The following is a 19,356-nucleotide window of genomic DNA, read 5'->3' on the forward strand; positions in this document are numbered from 1 at the left end:
AGTGAGGTCCTAAGTAACTTAGAGAGATCCTGTCTAAAAAAAGAGAACGCGGGGGTGGGGGTGTAGGGGGTGTGGGGGGGCAGGGAGGGGATGTAGCTCAGTGGTAAAAGCACCCCTGTGTTTAATCCCCAGTACCAAAATAAGTAAGAATTGTAATACCATTTATGTGGCAAAAAATTAAAATGTATCATAAAAGAAATGGTGTACAAATTTTTACATGTTAATGGAAAAAGAGAAAATTAGTTACAAAAAATAATAATTCTTTCCAAACTGTTTTTTCATGGAACTTAAGAAACTTACATATGGAAGAATAGCTACCCAAACATAGAAGTACAATAATTAGAGAGGATGTTCACTTTCTGGACTTCCAATTTATTACAGATGGAAATTCCTAATCTGAAAATCTGAAATTAAAAATGCTACAAAACCTGGAACTTTTTGAGTACTGACATTTGAGCACAATTATTCTTACTCTGTGAACATCATTAGTTGTTTTCTTTAGGCTACAAAAGTTTCATGGTACCAAAAAAAAAAAAAAATTCAGAAGATCATAATGGACCATTCTTTTGGTATTAATAATTAAGCATTTGGTAGGGATATTTGTTACTTTTCAAGGAACTATGCTGAGTGGTAATAAGGGTTCACAATTTTCACTTTGATAATGTATTTGTCTTTGTGCAAAGTAAACAAAATTTTAAATTACTGATGTGACAATGGGAATGGAATAAAAGGAGATGTTACCTCATGAGAAGAATGAGTCAACAAGATAAGGCCTTCTGGGAAAGTAAAGAAAAAAGAAAACTTTTAGACTTTCAGTTTAAATGAATGAGGTTGTGCTATCAACCTTCTCCTCCTACCCCGTGCTAGGGATTGAGCCTAGGGTTTTAAGCATGCTAAGTACGTGTTCTACAATTGAGATGTACACCTAGCCCTGACACTAGTGCTTTTAATAAACTCCTTGAGGACTTCTAGTCCTATAAAGTTTGGCAAAACCCTTTTCTTGAAGATTCCACAAGATTTTATAATACTATGAAAAAGAATTTCAAATGATATTATTATTTAATTGCCAGAAATGTTATTAAGTATATTTATATTGTATACATATTCATGAGTACATAAACATTGACAATGGAAAAGGAACTCTAAATTTAAAGTAGACTCTAGCTTAGAAGATTAGGAACTGAGAATTTCATTGTATGAATTACCTTTAGTATATATTGACGAGTGTGTCCTATCCTTTAATTTCATCTTCTACAACTGAATTAAGTTCACATTACTGTCACCATTTTAATCATAAAGATTAAAGATCACACAGCTAATAACACACTGAATTTATACTTGAACCATAAATTCTAAATACTTCTCAAATAATTCCACTAAAATATGAGAAATAAGAAAATATATGATAATGTATGATATAAAGAGCAACAGATTTACTTTAGAGAGCATGGTTAGGGGAAAAAAAAATTCAAGCACCTTAGAAATAAAACTGATAATAGGGTTTCTTAGTCATCTAACTTCTCCCTCAATACTGAGCTTGTCTTGTACTTATCTAATCCCTGCTAGAATACTTATGTAGAACAGAGAAGGGAGAGTATTCAATTTCTCAATTAAAATTACTGCGAGTCATTTCCATATCTCTGACTAGTTGTACACTAGCATATTTAGCATTTTTAAAACATGGTACTTCCTAATGATAAAACCACAAACTTTTTAACCTCAGACTTAAAAAAAAAAAAAGTAGTTCTGCTTATGCCTATCAGACTTTTAGCTTCTGTAAAAAATTATAAAATACTGGGAAAGGTTAAAGGGAACTTTGAATTCCAAATGAATCATAGAATTAAATGGAAGATCTAAAACAATAAAATTTCTGGAAAAGCACTACTCACTAAAAATAAAATGCACACCATGTACTTCATCTTAAATTTTGTAATGGTCAGATTAGAAAAGTAAAAAGGAACAGGTGAAATTAATTTTAATACTACATCTTACTTAACTCAATATATCTACATTATTATCATTTTAACATATAATCAATATCAAATATTAATGACATATTTTACATTACTTTTTTGTACTGTCTTCAAAATCTGAAGTGAACTTTATACTTAGAGTGTATTTCAATTCAAATACAAAATTTTTATCTGAAATAACTTGATCTATGCCTATATTCCATAAAATTTACTTCAAAGAGTAGATCTACTTGCCTAGGTTCTGGTAAACATACTAAAATTTTATCAATAACTGAATTATCAGTTTTTTGATTTTATGCTGGGGACTGAACCCATGGCCTCAAGCCTGCTAGTCTTCACTATACCACTGAGCCACACCCTGAGTGAATAAGACAACCTAAAGATTGAAAGTATTTGCAAGAATCTGAAAATAGAAAATTAGAAAAACCAAAACTCTTATGACTCCCTAAACAACATGTTAAATTGGACAAAATATCTGAGCAGGCACTTGCTGAAGATTATGGATGCCAAGTGAAAAGAGGCCCAACAACAATCCTTAGAGGAGTACAAATTAAAACCACAGGAGACACAACTAAACCCTATCAGAAGGGTCAAAATTAAAACTACACACTATCAGAAGGGTCAAAATTAAAAAGACTTACTACCAGCCCAATAATTCAGAGTCATCCTTGGTGCAAGCATCAGTAGTTCATTCCTTTTTATTGCTTAGACGTATTCCACTATATGAATATACCACAGTTTATCTACTCACAAAATGATGTACATTTGGGTTATTGCCAATTTTTGATGATTATGAATAAAGATGGCTAAACATTTACATACAGATCTTTGAAGGGGCTTACAATTTTATTTCTCTTGGGTAATTAAAAATAGGATTGTTGAATTATAAGGTAAATATGTTTAACTTTATAAGAAACTATCAAACTGTTTCCCAAAGCGGAAATTTATTTTTGGCTTAAAGACATCAGAGTCAGTTTTCATTGCTGGACTGTGTGCACCCAACATTTCATTTGACCTGGGCACAAACACTAGTTCTAATTTTGTTTCTAAGGTACTATTAGCCTGAATGAAACCCTAAATTCTTTGGGGCTCAATTTTCTCATCTGATAAATGAGGAGATTTCATTAGATTATTTCTAAACTTTCTTTTGACAAAAAAATATTGTTTCTCATTATTCCATCAATTCACTGGGTAAACCAAAACTTGGTTTTTTATATCATCTGTCATCAAGACATGTCTGTGGCACTATATTCTGTTAAAACTTACCTTCTGAAATAGAAAATAGAAGAAAATTGAACAAGTTCAAAGGAATCAGATCAACTGATCCAAATACTTCTTTTTAAGAATGAGGAACTTAGTTTTTCAAGGACTTGCAAACTATTCTCAGTCTTGACACACCTAAGTCATTGCTGAGGATCATCAGGAGACACTCCATGCCTTAAATTTTTTGATACTAAGCAAAAAATTAGATGGGTGCAAAAAATTAACTATATGTAATTTTTCATGTGGCAGGGAAAAGGAAGGGCACATTCTACTGAAATAGAATCCTGGGATTATAGGTGTGTGCTACCATGCTTATTTGTAGGAAGGATTTTAAAAGTTTGATCTTTAAGCTATGATGCTGGGAGAAAATACCAATAGATTTAATCATTATCCTAAGAAATTTTAAGGCAAAAAGTAGTTCAATGAAAGGAAAAAATAATCAACCAAGACAAAAATTGATATCTTTAATTTACAAAGAGCTGTAACAAATGAATAAGGCAAGAAATACACTCCAACAGAAAAATGGGCAAAAAAACACAAACAAGTAACTTACGAAAGGATATAAAGGCCCAAAAATACCCATCTGAAGATGTAACAGAAATGCAGAATTAACAGAAATCCAGTAGAAAATGTAAAATAAAATTATATTAAGACAAAACGCTCAGTTTATAACTTAGTAAAGGGAAAACAGCAGCAACAACAAACCTCACCAAGAAAGTACGGGGAAATGAGGCCTTTCATTTTCATTTTGTGGGTAAAAATGAAAGCGCTTCTAAAGATTATATTGAATCATAATTTAAAATGTGCATGTGTGGTCTTTGAACTAGTAATTCTACTTAGGATTTGATACTAAGCAAAAAATTAGATGGGTGCAAAAAATTAACTACACAGTATGCTTTCCACAGCATTGTGTGGGAGTTGGAAATGTAAATCAAAATGTTCAACAGTAGAATAAATCCATACATTATACTGTAAAAATATTCAAAATGAATGTACTTATCAAAATCCTATCCTTTCATCTGTATTCCCCTTTTTTAAAATAGTAGAATTCCATTTCTACGGCCACCTAGAATGAAGATTGTACTGGCTAGTCTCACTTAGACCTAGATGTAGTCAAGTATGTAAATTTTGGCAAAGAAGAAATAAATCTAAAAAGGTATATATGCAACTTTTACAATGTATCAGAGAGGACATGTCTTTCTTTGACCCTTCCTCTTCCTTGCTTGCTAGAATATAGATATAATGGTCTGAGCTGATAATGTCATACATGAAGTCACATACTATAGATGGTAGAACAAAAGCTAATTGTATCTTAGTCTGTACAGTGAATGCATGAACACACACATAGGTAAACATCCATGCAGCTGTTTATATGTCTTAAATTTGTCTTAGTTTTACTGTATAAAAATTCACAAACACAACTCTAAGTATCATACTTTCTAGTGATGTATCTATATTCATGTTGACCTAATTGGGAATATCCTATGTATTTATCAATTCTGGAGGAACAGGATCACTCTCTACTCCCCTATCTCAATGAAGATGAAAGCCAAGGAGTTCATTAGTGCTTCTGTTTATTTCCTATTTCACATCTGGGCATTCTTCTTATACTCTAAGACACCAGATAGTCCCACTGGGCCTCAGGATGCCTTTTGTCCTGATGAATTTGTGAACTCTGTTACTGCTTATAAGGTCCTCTGCAAAGCACTTAGCACAATCCTCTGTCCTAGGCAGTAATTCTGACTTTATATTTGCTTTGATGCATTTGCTAAGCTCCTAATTCTTGTTTTGATCATATGTCACTTTTCAAAATATTTGCTGTTGCAACTGCAGTGAAGCCATCCTTTTAAAATTACACACTTCCAAAGTTTTCCTTAATTATGTAAAATATAGCTATTCTTACTTATTTGTCCCAGATTTCCAAAGGGCTGAATTTCAAGGCTTAGTGGGGTGCTTAGTCTTACTATTCTAACCATTAAGTCTTGTGTGAACGCCCATCTGCTGTGGCTTCAATCTACTTTCCTAGCCTTTCCTCCAAAGTACATGTAGCAAGTTTGTTCCCGCCTTACAATCAATGTGCAGATCTTACATGTTCATTATATACACATATAATGAACATGTTGGCATTCTAAAGTGATAAATTAGGAATTAATGAATTAGGAGGATGTTAGTGGGCAGAAATGTGTCCACTGTACTGCACAGCAAAAAAAAAAAAAAAAAAAAAACAAACAAACAATAATAAATTGTACTTGCCTGACACTGGAGAAACAGAATAACTCGCTTCACAAAACCTTTTTACTTTAACTGTCCCTCTGCCTCCAATATGACATAACCCTCCTATTCAGACATATCTTCGAGCCAAAGTACTTTTTCTTCTTTTTTTTTTTTTTATGGTACTGGGGATGAAATCCATAACCGTATACATGCATGCTAGGCAAGCGCTCTACCACTGGGCTACATTCCCTATCCCTCAACATACTTTTTAAGCCAGCTGAGATTTTACTTCTTGAGGAATCTGTGACTCTCTAGTTGGAATTCATCTTTCAAAACCCTAATCTTCCACAGGTCACTCACTATTGCTTTTATAATACATAGTGTCTTCACCAAAGAGACAAGTGAGGGCTGGGGCTGTAGCTCAGTGGCAGAGTGCTTGCCCAGCATGTGTGAAGCACTGGGTTTGATCCTTAATTAAGATATATTTAGCACTGCATAAAAATTAATTAATTAATTAATTAAAATTTTAGAATGACATGTGATCACATAATAGAGTGTACCCCATACAGTATGTCTACAGCTGTTAGTGAGTTACTGACAGCCAGGGTCTATGTCTATTTATCTTTAACATGTTCCACAGTAGAAAGAATGTTTCCTACAAGATAGTTTCCTACAAGATGGGCATTTAGTAACATTTACTGAACTATATAACCAAACAATGGAATTTTGTTATTGCTTCTTAAATCTGTTATAACTAGCTGTTTATCATTTTTACCCCCATGGGATCTACACAGCTTGAATCAAGCATCATTTAAAATAAGCCACCACCTGAGACTTTTTGTTTCTACAGAGATTTTTTTTTTTTTGGTATGTGTGGTAATTATGTTTATTTTAACAGACTGATTTGTTTACATTTCTTGGTTTTATCAGGCTTGTCTCTGAAGTACAGAGAAACTATTTCTGGCTGTTCTGTTTTCCAAGGAAATCTTACAATTTCTTTTAAGGTCACAGAAGTCTATTACTTCCATGAGTATGCCATGCACCATGTAAGACTTTCAGTTATAAAACCTATTATTTGCCCAAAAATCTGGAAATGGATCACGAGATATAATTAACTGCCTAGGTCAAACAATAAAACACAAATAGATCTTCCCCTTAGAAAAAAAATTTTTGTTGGGCTATGTAAAAGAATCTCACTTTACTAATGACTAAAAATTATGGAGTAAGAGAAAAGCTAGCTATAGCATATAAATTAAAATATACAAAAATTTCAAGCCAAAAGTCAATATCACAGTGATGTGTTGAGTTGAAGCAGCACGTCATTCACACCAGAGACAGAACACGTACTACCACCACTCCTATCAAAAACTGTGCTGTGTGTATAAACCAATGTAATTAACCATAGAAAGGAAAGATATTTGAAGCTGGGGAGGTTGGGTGGGTGGTACACACCTAGAGTCCCAACTCAGGAGGCTGAGGTAAAAGGATCAAAAATTCAAGACTAATTTGGGCAATTTATCAAGATCCTGTCTCATGGGCTGGGGATATAGCTCAGTTGGTAGAGTGCTTTCCTCACATGCACAAGGCCCTGAGTTTGATCCCCAGAACCACACATGCACATACGCACACACGCACGCACGCACAAAATGATTCTGTCTCAAAAAATAAAAAGGGCCAGGGATACAGTTCAGTGGTAAAGCATCTAGTATGGTAAACATCAATTGGTAAATAAATATCTGCCAAATTATATACCTACAAAACCCATAAGAACCAATTAGGAAACCACTTAAACTTAAATTTATTCAATAAGAGACTGTATACTTAATACAAGAAATAAATCATCATTTTATATGTAAACTATGTAGGAAAAGATTCCAATTCAGACACAATCAAAAAGATAAAAAGTATTTTGATATACATTTGACAGGAAACATCTAAGAGCTATATTAAGAAGTTTAAAAATGCTACAAAGATAAATTTTAAAAATGTTTGAGGCAGGAGTGGTAGTGCTCATCTGTAATCCCAACGGCTTGGGAGGCTGAGGCATGAGTCCAAAGTCAGCCATAGCAACTTATCGAGGCCCTAAGCAACTCAGCGAGATCCTATCTCTAAATAAAATACAAAAAAAAAGGGCTGGGGATGTGGCTCAGTGGTTGGGCTCAATGGTTGATTCAATTCCTAATACGACAAAAACACAAAGTTTGAGTAAAGGAAATAACATTTCTTGTTCTTGGATAAACCCAGTTATATACTGAAAGAAATTAGTCAATTCTCTCCTTAAAATTTATAAATTTGATCTGATCTAAATAAAAATATAAAAAGAATTTTGGAACTAATAATTCTAATTTTATAGAGAATCAAAAAGTCTTAATTTTATATGAGAAAATAAATGTTTGAGAGCAGCTTGGAAAATTCTGAAATAAAGAACAATAAGCAAAAGAACCACAGGATATTAAAATATACTTCAAAGCTACATATGGCTGGGTGTGGTGGCATATGCCTGTGATCCTAGTGGCTTGGGAGGCTGAGGCAGGAGGATCAAGAGTTCAAAGCCAGCCTCAGCAAAAGTGAGGTGCTAGGCAACTCAGTGAGACCCTCTAAATACAAAATATAAAATAGGACTGGGGATTTGGCTCAGTGGTTGAGTGCCCCTGAATTCAATTCCCAGTAACTCCACCCAAAAGCTACATATGGCAAAATAGTTTAGGACTAGAGTATTAATAGATCAAGAGGAACAGAAGAACTCAGAAGGAAACAGAAATTCAAAGGCTTTCCTAAATATATGAAAAGATGTTCCATATGTTACACATGAGAAAAAAATCAAAACTATAATGACATACCATTTTTTTCACTTTTCAGTGATTAAAAAAAAATAAGATTGATAACAGCACCAGGATAGCTAGAGGCAACCATACAATCTGACTAATTGCTATGGAGGCATTTTGGCAAAAAAAACTAAACAGAAATTGTATATCCCCTTTAGACCATCAGTTTTACCACTAGATGTGTTCTAGATAATTCCCAAGATTCTCACAAAGGATATTATCTGTAAAACATGATTTGCAATTGCAAAAGACGGGATACAACCTAATGTTCACAGATTTGGTAAGATAAATTAGGGTATATCTAAACAACAGATTATTATCCAAATGATTTTTCTATAGCAATAGCATTAGTGTATTTTTGAGAAATAGTAACATTAGTTTCATGAATTATGTTTTACATCAGCAACAAAAACCACACTTTAAATTTTAAGTAACAAAAATTGTTGAGGGGTGGGGGTAGTGGAACTGTATCTTCCAGGCTAAAACCCACAATTCCAAATTCTCCCTTTAGGCTTTGAAAACACAAAGTGTCTGCTAGAAATATATATTTAAAAATACTTGAAAGGAGTATTCAAAACATGTCATTGTTTGGAATTAAAGTTTCTTGAAAACAAGAAGAATGGAGATCTTGTTAAATGTAGATCCTGATTCATTAGGTGTGGATATGCAATTTTATAACATGAGGCAATTCATTGATATGAAATGATCTTTGTATTTCTAACCTGAAAAAGCAACATGTCAAACCAACCTGTGCACTATTTATGTAAAAAGCAAAAGAGAAGATAATTACACACATGCACATAAATTCATAGAATCCCTTTGACATATTCATAAGAAACTGATTTTTGTCCCCCTGGGGGAGAAGATAAAGGAGTAGAAGGAACCCCCCCCCCCCGCTTTTTTTTTTTTACACATTCAGTTTGATTTTAAAAACACGTATTACTTAAGTAAAATTCAAAAAGATGCTCTACATCATTAATCATTAGGGAAATAAAAATCAAAACCACTACACCCATTAGAATGGCTATTAAAACAATAAAAACAACCAAATAAAAATTGATAAGTGTTGCTGAGAAAATGGAAAAATCTGAACCCCCTGTGCATTGCTGGTGGGTTTTAAAACAGTGCAGATGCAGCTACTGTGGAATATACTATTGCAAGCTCCTCAATAAGTTAAACGTAGAATTACCTTGTGATTCAGCAATTCCATCTCTGGGCATATACTAAAAAAAATCGAAAGTGAGGGCTTATACAGATTTTTGTACACCCATGGTTCATAGCAGCAGTATCTGAAACAGGCAAAAGGATGAAACACCCCAGTGTCCATCAAAAAGTGAATGGCTAAATGTAATGAGGTCTACACATTCAATGGAATATAAAAAGAAGGCAATTCCGACACATGTGACAGCATGGATAAACCTTGAATACACACACTGTGCTAAGTGAAATAAGCCAGTCACAAAAGGACAAATACCGCTATGTTTACAGTTATATGAGGTACCTAGAGCGGTCAGACTCATAGACAGAAACTGGATGGTAACTGCCAGAGGCTGAGGGGCAATGGGAAGTTATGTATAATGGCTACAATCAAGAAAATGTTGTAGAGACAAGGGTGATGGCTGCACAACAATGTGAAATGTACTTAATGCTTTACTTAATTCATATTGTGTATATTTTACCACAATTTTTAGAAAGAAATGCCCAAATAAAGACTTATAGCAAGTAAAACCAATAAATTTGTCAATTAAAAATTTTCTCATTAAGAAAGGCTCAGGCTCAGATGGCTTCATTGATGAATTCTATCAAACATTTAAAGAAGAAATAATATTAATTCTCCACACACTCTTGTGGAATATAGAGGTAGCAACATTTTTCCAGCTCATTCTATGAGAATGACATTACGCTTATACCAAAGCCAGAAGATATCACAAGAAAACTATAAAGTGATATCCCTCATGAATACATAGCAAGAATCCTTAATAACATACTAGCAAACCAAATCCAGCAAGGTATACAAAGGACATATACCATGACCTAGCAGCACTTATTCCAGGAATTCAAGACTGGTTCAGCAAATTCAAAATTCAATTAAGGAAATCTATCATATTAACGGAAGGACAAAGCCCAAACGACTACTTTGATAGACACCAGAACACCACCTTGACAAAGGAAGGAAAAACTTCTGACAAAATCCAAGATCTATTCATGATAAAAATACTCAACAAACTGGGAGAAGAACAGGTTGAAAAAGGACAAGTATGAAAAACATACAACTCATATCATATTTAGTGGTAAAAGTTTGAATGCTTTCCCTCCAAGATGGGCAACAAATCAAGGATATATGCTTGTACCATTTCTGTTCAGTACTGTACTGAAGGGTTTAGCTACTGCAATCATGCAAGAAAAAGAACTGAAAACTTGGGAGAATCCAGAAATGAAAACCTATGTTCACACAATCACAACAGCCAATGGTGAAAACGATCCAAATATCTATCACCTTGAGCATGAATAAACAAAACACAGTATATTCATGTAGTGGAATATTATTGAGCAATAAAAAGGAATCATCAACTATTGATACATTCTTCAGTATGATGAGCCTCAAAACATTAAGCTTAAGTGAAAATCAGACATAAAAGACTACATAATTCATGAAAAGAGCAGAAAGGGCAAATCTACAGAGACAAAGTAGATGAGTGGTTGCATGTGCCTGGAGGTAGTAATGGGGGCTGACTGCTAATGCTTCTGGAGAGATGCAAATGTTCAAAATCCGTACTTTGGTGACTGTTGCACAACTGCATTTATTAAGTCACTGCATTCAACCCTTTAAATGCGTGTATTTTTTTTTTTGAGAGAGAATTTTTTAATATTTATTTATTTTTTTATATTTATTTTATTTTTATGTGCTGCTGAGGATCAAACCCAGTGCCCCGCGCATGCCAGGCAAGAGCGCTACCGCTTGAGCCACATCCCCAGCCCCAAAATGCGTGTATTTTATGTAAACTATACCTTAAAAAGCTATTGAAAAATTAAAAAAAATAGATAGCCATTATAATAATATTCTTTACATTATCAAAACTATTGCTTTAGTCCCATATTTTCACATGCTGGAAAAAAGATATGGGAAGAGAGACTTAAATATGTATAATTATGCTTTCCTCTATTTTAATGGACTAGAAACATGTAGAAATACTGTACTTAGGAAAAGAGAAACGGCTTCAAGGCACAGATCTCAGAATGGATTATGGAAGACGTTTTATTACAAACCTTCCTCAATCCCTTCATAAACATGAGTGATAAAAATTAAACTACCTTAGGGCAAAAAAAAAAAAAAGCATTAGTTTTACAATTTCTATTAAAGAATCCCTTTCTTGAACATCATCTGTCTGGTTATCCATCTTTGAGAGAGCTAAAGTTCATTCAGTTGTGCTTTCAATAAAATTTAAATATTTTAAATCTTTAAAGCTCTCCTTCAGATATATGGTCAATCAGGGACAATATAAACCATTTTTTTCCCTCTCACAGTAAATTCTTAGTCTTAACCACTGAGCACTTTGGGGCTGTCAAGCTGACACTATTTTCATAGGTCTTCCCCACTCCCCCTCCTCTCCTTACTATTCCCATTCTTTCTACTTCTCATGCTCTCTTTCCTAATATGTAAACTCCTAGCTTCATCTATCTGGTCAGCCCTTTACTAGGGGAAGGGGTAAACAGGATATTCTCGGCTGTTTAATCCTATTTGCCCAGCTGCTTCTCCCAGTTGCTTAGTCCCACAATTCTAACACCTTAACATCCACTCAACAGCATTTCTAAGTAACTCATTAGGTCTTTTATACAATTCTCTTTACAGAGTCTAATGGCACATTTTTAACCAAAGAAATCTGCTTCCCTAAAAGGCACACTCATACATTGCTTGTGGGACTGCAAATTGGTGCAACCATTATAGAAAGCAGTATGGAGACTCCTCAGAAAAACTTTTTTTTTTTAGTTGTAGATGAACAAAATATCTTTATTTTATTTATTTTTATGTGGTGCTGAGGAGCAAACCCAGTGCCTCATACATGCCAGGCAGGTGCTCTACCACTGAGCCACAACCCCAGCCCTGAAACTACCATTTGGCCCAGTTATTCCATGTCTTAATATATACCCAAAGGATTTAAAATAAGCATACTATAGTGACCCAGCCACATCAGTTTTTATAGCAGCTCAATTTACAACAGCTAAGCTATGGAACCAACCTAGACACCTCAACAGATGAATGGATAGAGAAATGTGGTACACATACACAATGGAATATTACTCAGACATAAAGAATGAAATTATGGCATTTGCCGGTAAATGGATGGAACTGGAGACTATCATGTTAAGTGAAATAAGCCAATCTCAAAAAACCAAAGGCCAAATGTTCTCTCCCATACATGGATTCTAACACACAATAAGGGAGGGAGAGGGAAGAACAGAAGTTCATTGGATTAGAAAAAAGGTGAATGAACGGAAGGAATAGGAAAGACAGAATGAAGTGCACATCACTTTCCTATGTTCATATACAAATACACGACCAGTTTAATTCTACATCGTGTACAACCACAAGAATGGGAAGTTATGCTTCATGTATGTATAATATGACAAAATACATTCTACTGTCATGTATATCTAAAAAGAAGAAAAAAAATTATAAAAAGAAATTTGCTTCTTTTGCTGGTACATCTTCCCACATTCAGTCACTTCTATTGGTTTGGTTTAGTAAATATGGTCAAAGCCTGCAGTAGATGAAAGACATGAGGACAGATTAAACAAAGTTACATTAGTAAGACAAATAGTAAGAGTAAACAGAATTGCTGATAAGGTGGGGAAAATGTATTCTCATATTCTATTGGTAAAATAGAAAACTGCTGGGCAATTGAGACTATCTATTAAAATTTTAAGAAGGTATATTATTGGATACTATTAAATCCATATTTTATCATTATATTACAAAAGTACTTCAGCCAGCCCTCAACAATCTCTCTACACAATGGCATTTGCTGTAATATTGCTTTAACTGTACGAAGAAAACCCACTAAGTTTTAAGTTCCATACAAGCAGGGAATACATCTGTTTTTTGTTCACTGAAGTACAGCCAGTTCCTTATCCAATGCCTACCAGAGCTGTTCAGAAAGATTTGTTGAGTAAATAAATAAATGATGGAGGAGATTGGAAGGTTGGTCTATTCTTGGACCCCCAGTGGTGTTTAGAACCAGGAGCAATTTTTCCATTTGAAGTTGCTAGGTTTTGAGTTCAACAGTGACTGCACTCTCAGCTCTCTTATAAGTTTTTGGTCAAATACTCTTTGCTGATCACTAGAGCAAATGGCAGAGGGATTTAAGTATTCAGAACAAACCAGTCACAAAACAAATGGGCTACTGCTGTTAAAGCGAGATTTATGTTTGGAGTGGGGCAGCACTCTGGTTTTGCCGATAACCAGAGGCAAGGAAGTTTATTTTTTTCAATTCAGCTATTATTAATTTTTTTTTTGCCTTGGTTAAGTATAAAAGACTTAATTTTTAGAGTCACAAATTAGGACTCTGAAATGCCCAAGGGTAAATTATCTATTTAGGGCACTACTGAACAAGGTATATAACTTGTTTTTATGTCACACATAGCTTTTCAGAGTTTGAGGAAATCATGAAAGGAAAAAAACGTACCATACTGAGTTTGTGATAAAAAGACCATTCAAAGGCTTGAAATGACATTACATCATATAGACACATGAGGGCACTCTAATCAACCAGCTAGGAGAAACGGAAAAGAAAAAGCCAGTTGACATTTTAACAACCACACTGCAATAGGTGCATCAAGCACTGATAAATTTTTGAATGCTTATTATGTATAGCAAGAGATTTTCTGTTCAGGATCCAAGTTATAGGAAATTAAAAGAATTCTGTGACTATAAACAGGAGAGAAAAAAATCCAACATGCTCAGACTCAAGGTGAGGATTAACCACATCCCTTTCTAATGATTTCTTAAACTGACCTTGGGGTAGGATTCACACCTTTCAAGCAAAGATCTTCTATATAATCTACAACACCACTTGGTGTTCACTTGTCCTCTACTGGGAGTAGTTCATGAATTAATTTCTTTGCTCCATCTGTTTTCTCCAGAGTAACAGTGAGTTAAAAGTTTGAGCCAGTAGAAATGAAATGACATTTTGCACAAAGGCACAACACCATTGAAAAATACATTTCATGGCCTTCTCAACTTTTTACATTTGTAAATACAATTATAGCATAAGATTTTCTTCATCAAATTCAATAAGTATAGTATAATACAGATTCAAATGACTTTTCTTTCAGACCTTTCACAACAGAGTAACTATAATTCTGAAAAGAGCCATGGATAGTGAGGCAGATGGCTCAATCACAAAGGATTATCATTAATCTTAAAATCATATTCAAATTTGAGTCTCAGCAAGAATATAAATAATTCCATGTCATAGATTTCTGGGGTCAAATGTAATGCTTAAAATTTAAAGTGCTGAAACTTTAAATGCCAAGGTTATTCTGTGGTTGCATGGTTAAGTCTCTGTTGACTGAATAAGCTATAAAATTCTAACTCTTGAACTATCTAGAAAGTACATGTGCTACATTCTTGAACTTCTTAATATTTTGTTCATTTTAATCTTCATCTGTTTGAATGATTAGATTCCTAGCCATGATGTTTACAACTTACTTACTGTAAATGTACTAAACAATTTTGTGGTCTATGGTCTTTTGTTAATAAGGACTGTGGTGAATTCTAGTTCCTATCTGTAGCTGACTGGCCATTAGGGTAGGCTCAAACTATTCTAATAAGCAAACATATCCTAAAATGAGCTAATTAGAAGATAACATTTCCAATTTTCTTGTTCTTTCTAAAAGGATTAATTGAAAAGACCAATGAATATTTTTAAAGTTGCCCAAATATGACATAATATTATATATATAGGCAGTGATTAAGATCCTTTGATCACTATCCAAACAATACATTAGAATGATACTGTCTTCATGTGGGTGGGTGAAAAGCCACTAAGAAAGAGATATGGAAAGTTAGAGAATTACCAAATGGTATTTGGAAGCTAAATTTAGATAATATAGGGCTGGGGTCATGGCTCAGTGATAGAGTGCTTGCCTAGCATGCATGAAGCACTGGGTATGATCCTCAGCAACACATAAAAATAAGATACTGTGTCCAGCTAAAACTAAAAAATAAATATTTTAAAAAATTTTTAGATAATATTTAAAGCTAATTTAAAAAATAGCCTTACATACAATTTCTCAGTAGGCACTTTATCCTCCTTTCTAGGGCTGGGGATGCTGCTCAGTGGTAGAGCATTTGCCTAGTGTATGGGGGGGCCCACATTCAATCCCCCTGTATAGGGTGCTAGAGTCCCTGTCCCCAAATAGCAACAGATTATTCAGTCAGGGAGACTTGGGTTCAGATCTTGGCTCTATTACATTTTTTAAATTTGAGTAACTGTTGAGTCACTTATTTCACTTCCTCAAATTTCAAATTTTTAATCTGTAAAATGGGAATGCTATCACCCAGATGAAATGATTAAATGGGACACTGTATAAGTACTTAGCACAAGGCCTGGCACATTGTGCTCTATAAAGGTAACAATTATTCTTTTTACTCCAAAGATTATGGCTTACTGTAATTTTGTTAACTTCATCTGTGATTTTTTTCTCAATGTTATTCATATACTTTGACAGTCCTTCAGAAATTATTTATTCAACTATTTAGTGAGGTCACACTCTTTGTCAGGCTCTCGGAATATAAAAGTTTACATGAGGGAGGACAGATATTAAACATATAATTACAGGTCCTACTAGCAGGAAGGGTGCCATGGAAGCAATTAACAGGAGTACTTAATTCAAGAAGAACTTGAAAAAGTGCTATTTAGATAGAGACTTGAAATATGAAGACATTAGCCAGGCAAAAAATGATTATGGCAGGCAATGTGACATACTCAATGTTCCAAAGGCGAAAGAGAAAAGGGTGAGTTCAAGAGACTAAACTTGTCCTAAATGATTGGGGGGAAAAAAGAGCAAGGAAGAAAGTTAGATATGGGCGTGAAAAAGTTAGCAGAATCATATTCTTCAGGGCCAAATCAACCAAGTTAAGAATTATAAGACTTGATCCTAAGGGCAAAGGAAGCTATAAGGCTTTATGGAACACATTTAAAACAACTGCTGGGATGCAGAGTACAGAATGGATTTGAGAGAATGAATGAATGAATGCAGAGACCAGTTAGATAGTCTTACTGCATTTTAATTGTTAAGTGAAAAGAGCAGTATTAGTGAAACTGGAGAGAAATAGACCTATTCAAGAAACTTTTATAAAGGAAACAGAATCACCAAGATATGAGCGGGGCTGTTGATATCAATATGGCAGTTGTCAACCAGACAAAGACAGATACTTTTTTCCAAAGATACTTTGGAAAGTCTTAATCTCAAAAACAAGAATGTGCTGAACAAAATGTATTTCTGTGTACTGTGATTATTAATCTTATTTTTAATTGGAGGAAGGGCTGCTGGGGATTGAACCCAGGGCCTTGCACCTGCTATGCAAGTGATCTACCACTGAGCTAAAACCCCAGCCCTTATGATGTAAATGCAGCCTACCTCATATTCCTGAAGCAGTACACAGGGCTAAAAATTTCAGGACACAGGAAGATGTATGCAAACCCTTTGGGAGGCACAACACAAAAGTCTAACTTAATGAGGAACAATGCTTTTGAAACTACTTTAGTAGTTTGATAAAGATTCCACATTATAGGCCATCAATCTTTCAACTTCAGAAGTTTTTAGTATGCAACCATGATTTGAAAGTAAAGAGGGAGGGAATATCAATAGAAACACTTCCTTTTTCTCTGAGGCATCTTTTGATTCTTACAGAGAAGAAGTCATTTTCTTTTTTGCTTCTCATGTTTTCACATCTCTAAATAAATTAAATAGGATTTCATGAGCAAACCAAAGTGTATGTAAAGTAATGCCTGATACCATCATGAATGTGTTAAGCAAAATCTTTTTCACAGTTGCCTGCCTTCTGAAACTAAACTGAGCATATCAAATATGATTCTTTTTTTCTTGTATGTGGTATCAGTGATTTGATTTCAGGAGCATTCTACCTGAGCTACATCCCCATCACTTTTTCAAAGTCTTATTTTGAGACAGGGTCTTGGTAAGATACCTGGGTTGCGCTCAAACTTGGGATCCTCCTGCCTCAGTCTCAAGAGTAGCTGCGATACAGGTGTGCACTGCCACACCTGTCTTGATTTAGTTTTTATTAGGATATATGTTCTATGTTTCAACCATTAAGGTGCCAAGCTCTTTTGATCCTATAGGTTGAAATCTTCATGGAAGGTCCTGTCCCACTATTTTTTTTTTTTTTTTAGGTGTTGGAAATTGAACTCAGGTTGTCATGCATGCTAAGCAAGCACTCTACCACTGAGCTACATTCCCAGGCTCCTACTTATCCTTTTTATCAGTTCAATCTCACCTTCCAGAAAGTTGTCCTCCCCAATCATCCGTTCTCTCATTTCACCAAACCCTGAATATGCCTTTATTTTACTGTGATCACAAGTGAATTGAAATTTTATATTGCTCTCCTATCTTCTTCCTTAGGTAGGGCAAGGGCTTCCCTTAGGGCAAGAGTTGTAACTTTCAATCTGAACTGTTAAATGTGTAGCACACTAACACAGAGGCAAAGATATTCTCAAGGCTTACTAACCTGTATCCTTCCCCTTTCCTAAATGGCTTCAAGGGAGACAGTTTTGGAGTTGAATCTACTTTTAAGACTTTCTGACTTTCACTAAGAAAACAGCTGGTGATTATCAAATTAGAGTAGGTGGGTTGTAGTCATTGGAAAAGCATATTAAAATAACTATAAATAAATCTTAAAAAATAAAAACAAACATTTTCTTTTTGGGTGACATCGAAGAAAATAATAAGCTGGCTGCAAGAACATAGACTTTAAAAGGTTGAGAAACAGCACTACACACCTGCTTTTCTATTTTCTTAATTATGCTATCACTAATCCAGTAGAGTTGGAATAAACTAATTTGTCAGGACTGTGTGCACCATGAGAGTTAAAATGGCTCAAAACAAAGGTCAGAGAAGCTTTCCTAGAAACCAAGCGTTTGAGCTTTGGGATGCAAGACTTCTCCAAGAAGGCAGGCATGCTCCGACTTGCCTTGAATCATGCAGTCTACCCCAGCCCTAACCTGGAATCCCTAACACTTCCTTTCTGTGCATCCCAATCCGAGGCAGAGTTTGAGACTCAAATCCTTCAAGTTCGCGCTCTGGCCACTGCTTTCTCTGAATTTCAAGGACAGTTAGGTGTCTGTAATAGGAAATTTAAGAAGCAAGCAGGTTCAGTCAGATGTTTTCGACTTCTGTTGAAATCGAATCAGGCTTCTCAACAAAGGTAGGGAAAGAGGAGACTCGAGTTGGAAATAGGTTAAGAGCCGCAGGTGCAAGCTAAGAAGACGGAACCCAGCGGACGGAGCCTAGCCTTAACTCGAAGGGGAAGGAATGTGACAGTCGGCCTCATGTTTGTCCAAAGGGACCCGCCAGAGAGTGACTGAGACCTCTGCGCAGTTGCTTGGGTGAGTGGACGGGGAGGACAGGCAAGGGAGGGAATTCAAACCTCCACCACAAAAAGCAGCCACAGTCTTCCTCGGGCCCCCTCAATTTCTAGCTCCCTATCTGCCACCCTTCTCGCGACGGTTCCCTGCCCAAGGTGGAAACGACGAAGTCCAAAAGCATCCCGCACCACCTCTGCCGTCCGACCTAGGAGTCGAGACTCACCAGTTTCATTTCAGACTTTTGGTGGTTCTACACCAGTCTCCGCACTCCTCAAGCCTAGCAAGCGCCTTCCGGTTCAACCTCGCCGCCGGCCGCCGAGAGCATCGCGGGACTTGCAGTCTTTCCTCCTCGCGCCCCTGCCCGGGGCATCCTGGGAAGTGTAGTCCTCCCAAAGCACGACGGGAACTGTGGTCACCTCTCCCTTTCCTTCCTCTCCTCTCCGAACTTACTCAAATTTATCTCCGCCGCCAATC

General features: G+C 35.4%; 1 protein-coding gene across 2 annotated transcripts in view; it reads right to left on the reverse strand.

The window, feature by feature from the left end:
* Positions 1 to 19,328, reverse strand: part of INTS9 (integrator complex subunit 9) — a 97,934-nt gene extending 78,606 nt beyond the window's left edge. The window contains exons 1-2 of one of the 2 annotated variants that reach the window (XM_081269238.1): positions 19,106 to 19,328; positions 742 to 776 (exon numbers count right to left, since the gene is read on the reverse strand). Coding sequence is in view for 1 of the 2 variants with exons in the window: in XM_081269237.1 (XP_081125363.1) it covers positions 19,106 to 19,114 (9 nt within the window). In the remaining variant the exon portion in view is untranslated. The remainder of the gene's footprint in view (positions 1 to 741; positions 777 to 19,105) is intronic. The other variant, XM_081269237.1, reaches the window with a different exon arrangement.
* Positions 19,329 to 19,356: the final 28 nt, after the last annotated feature.

Source organism: Spermophilus citellus (genome assembly GCF_964194105.1).
Source record: "Spermophilus citellus genome assembly, chromosome: 16".
Taxonomy (NCBI): domain Eukaryota; kingdom Metazoa; phylum Chordata; class Mammalia; order Rodentia; family Sciuridae; genus Spermophilus; species Spermophilus citellus.